Consider the following 3341-nt stretch of genomic DNA (forward strand, 5'->3'; position numbering starts at 1 on the left):
CTGCCTCGATCCTTTCATCTCCTCCTTCAAGGGACTCGGAGTTTGTCACTTAGGTGACAATCCCTGAAGGAAGAGAGTTGTGGAGCAGTTTACCTCCCTGCTGCCTCAAAGGCACGGGGCACTAATCCACCCCGAACAAGGGACTCGGAGTTTGTCACTTAGGTGACAATCCCTGAAGGAAGAGAGTTGTGGAGCAGTTTACCTCCCTGCTGCCTCAAAGGCACGGGGCACTAATCCACCCCGAACCGCTGTCGCCTTCCTCTGCCTTGTCTCGTCTTCCTCTCCAGCCTGTCTGAATAGTTCTCTCCCCTTTGCTTTCTCAAACCCCGCTCGGCAGCGGAGCTGTTGGGTGAGCGCAGTCCTGCTCCCTTCAGGCTCTGCTGTGCCTGAATGGGGAGTTAGTGAGGGGCTGGGCAAGGCGAGGCGTAACGAGGGGCCTCGAACTGTCCCTGCAGCCTCGTCACCCAAATCCCTCGGGATCCAGCCTTGTTTTGCCTCAGTGGGCGCCTTTCACCCCTCCAGGACAAACACCAGATCACCCGTGGGAAGAAGCTGTCACTGTAGTTTCTGTCTTGTTGTGGTTTGTGCCTTCATTTTTATTTCTCCCCCCAGCTCTATGAACTGGACAGTGACCCCGAACGGAAGGAGTTCCTGGATGACCTCTTCATCTTCATGCAGAAGAGGGGTGAGTGAGCATTTGGTCGAACTCAGCAGGGTGAAACAGGGCAGAGGGTGCTGCTGCCCTTGGAATCCTTCCCCCCTGAGTTCACAGGAACAGCTCCAGCCCTTGGACTTGCAAATCAGGTGGAAGAGCATGAGGTATCTGGGAGATGAGGAGCAGCACCGTAGGAAAGAACTCCTGCCCTATCGCTTAATTTCACAAATACCATTTCTTTACCCTCCCGCCTACCGCTGATATTGCCTCTGCTCTGAAAAAGGCCCAAGACGCTCCTGGTTCCCCGAGGGATTTTGAAACCAAGGGTCTCCTCTTCACACATCTCCTCGTGTTTGATGTCAGTGGCATGTGGAAGCTGTGTGTGAACACCTTCAGAGCGGTGTCACGCAGGCTGGGGACTGGGAAAACAGTCGCCGAGCCTCTTTGCCTGTAGATTCACGACGTGTCAGCTCTCTGCTCAGTAGCTCTGTGTAACGGAGTGCAGGAACGTGCCGTTTCTCACATTCCTCCCGGGGGTGGCAGCGACTGGCCTCGCTCCTCGCTACAGCAGCGTGTGGGAAGTAGCTCAGCTGGGCTGTCACACAAGTCTCTTTCTGTCCCCTGGTTGTCACAGTTCGGTTCCCTCACTGCTCTTCAAGCTGTTCAGAATCAAAATGTGCACGCGTGTGGTGTCGGATAAAACAGTTGGGGTAAATCCTCTCTTCCTTTACCCCTCCACGCGTGCCAGGCCAGCCAGACTCTGCCACCAAAGAGGCTTCTGACAGAGTGTTAAATCGTGCTACAGACCTTTCCACTGTACCCAAAACATCTGCTGTGGAGAGCAGACAGAAAAAGGGCCCTTTGCTCCCTGCTGGCAGAGGGTTCTCGGAGTTAGAGACCAGCAAAGCCAGGCTGCGCTTATCTGCTTTTCTCATCTGTGTCCGTTTTTCCTGGCATGGCCAGAGCTGGCAGTTGCCCTGTGTGACTTTTCACCCTCCAGCAGTTTGAGGTTCTGCTTCCAAGGTGGTTAAAAATTAGAGCCGGGTTTTGCTGATATTTTTGGCTTTCGTGTGCAGAGGCATAACCAGGTTTAATTAATTTACCTACAAATGTTAACCTGAGCTCATGGTTGTGGAAGGGCTGGGGTGACTGACAGACAAGACAATAATCCGAAGCAAGTGGCAGCAATAGAAACCTCCAGGTACCCAGAGAGAAATCTGCTTAATACTTCAGTGTCTCCTGCTTATTACCTTTTAATTATTTATAATGGGCGCGTTCCCAGAGCAGGGGCTGAGCTGGTCACCAGCTGGTTGCTGTAGTTTAGCTTTTAATCAGCTGGGCAGTTCCAAGTGTATTTGTTTTCTGGAGACTCCCTTGTTTTCTTGCTTGCTGGAAGGCTGGAAATGAAATAAGAGAGCCCGGCACCCATGGGGGAGAGATGCCGTGAGCTGACAGCCCGAGGGGCTGCAAACGCTTGGCCCTGCTCAGGGGAGCCGCCCGAAGCTGTGCTGTCCCCTTTTCCTGTTCTCCCCGTGATCCACAGCAGGGCTTTGGCTTTCCAGGGAGCAGATGGACCCGCTGTGTCCTCTCCTGGGATCTCCAGAATCCAGGGAGTTCCTACAGCGAAGTTATCGTAGGATGCTACCGAGGATTTTGTTTCTCCTCCCCTCGCTTCACATGGAGGAGCATCCTAACCCAAACAAGGCTGAACAGCTGCCCTGTCCTGAAAGGGTGCCCAAAGCTGGCTGGAACCGCGGGCTCACGGCACCTGGGAGCCGAGCGCTGCGTTTCTTAGCTAGTACGTGTGAAGAGCTGCTTAATTTGCACCTCGTGTCTGAAGGGAATGGAAAGCAGCTCTGCTCATAAACGCTCCTGGTGTCGAAAGGGGATTTTGCTGTCATCCAGGAGGAGCCGGAGAAGTGCTGGCTCTTATTGGGGCTGATGAATTTGGGGCACGAATCGCTAGCTGATACTGAGCCCGAAAAAAAGCCCCGAGTGGAAGATAAATGGCAGGTTCCCCTGGGTTAGGTGGAGGGATGAAAAGACTTGGCTGCTGTTGGGAACGTACCTCGAAACGTGAAGCCATGAAAGAGGCTTAACGCAGATCAAATGTGCAGGTCTCATCTGCCTCCCATCTCACAGCGGGTTGTCGCTGAATGACCCCAGCTGCAAGTGGTAAAATGGCCCTTCAGTGGCAATAATGATGGAAGAGGGAGATGAGAGGGAAGCTGTAACTCTTCCTTTGTCGGGTGTTTTATTCCTTGTATGTGGTGAGGTGAATGGGTCCCACCAAGGCTGTGAGCGAAGGGGCAGATGGGGAGAGGAGGGGAGAGCAGCCGAGGAGAGTGATTAGCGCGCAGGGCCAGCTTCAAACCAGGCCTGACAGCTTGGCAGGGACAATGCCAGTGTGTGCTGTGTCACCGCGTCCACCTTCCCTTTTCCCAGTCTCAAACTGATAGTTTTCTTCCCTCGGCAGGATGAACAGGCTGCAGCCGTTACAGGAACTGGGGGTATTTAGCGTTACAGAAATGTGTGTAGCCAGGTGGGCAGCTTCACATCTTAAACTGTGTCCAGTTCTGTCCCCTCACTCCAGGAAGGACATTGAGGGGCTGGAGTGTGTCCAGAGAAGGACAGCAAAGCTGGGGCAGCCACTGAGGAGCGGCTGGGGGGCCCGGGGGGGGTGAGA

The 3341-nt window shown here is 54.0% G+C and overlaps 1 protein-coding gene across 1 annotated transcript in view; it reads left to right on the forward strand.

Annotated features, from left to right (window-relative positions):
- The window catches only part of ARID3B (AT rich interactive domain 3B (BRIGHT-like)), a gene marked incomplete at its 5' end in the record, with an annotated part of 17977 nt that overhangs the window by 1156 nt on the left and 13480 nt on the right, over positions 1-3341 (forward strand). The window contains one exon of the mRNA XM_010133411.1: positions 613-685. Within this exon, the coding sequence (XP_010131713.1) occupies positions 613-685 (73 nt within the window). The remainder of the gene's footprint in view (positions 1-612; positions 686-3341) is intronic.

This window comes from Buceros rhinoceros, unplaced genomic scaffold (genome assembly GCF_000710305.1).
Source record: "Buceros rhinoceros silvestris isolate BGI_N320 unplaced genomic scaffold, ASM71030v1 scaffold17553, whole genome shotgun sequence".
NCBI lineage: Eukaryota > Metazoa > Chordata > Aves > Bucerotiformes > Bucerotidae > Buceros > Buceros rhinoceros.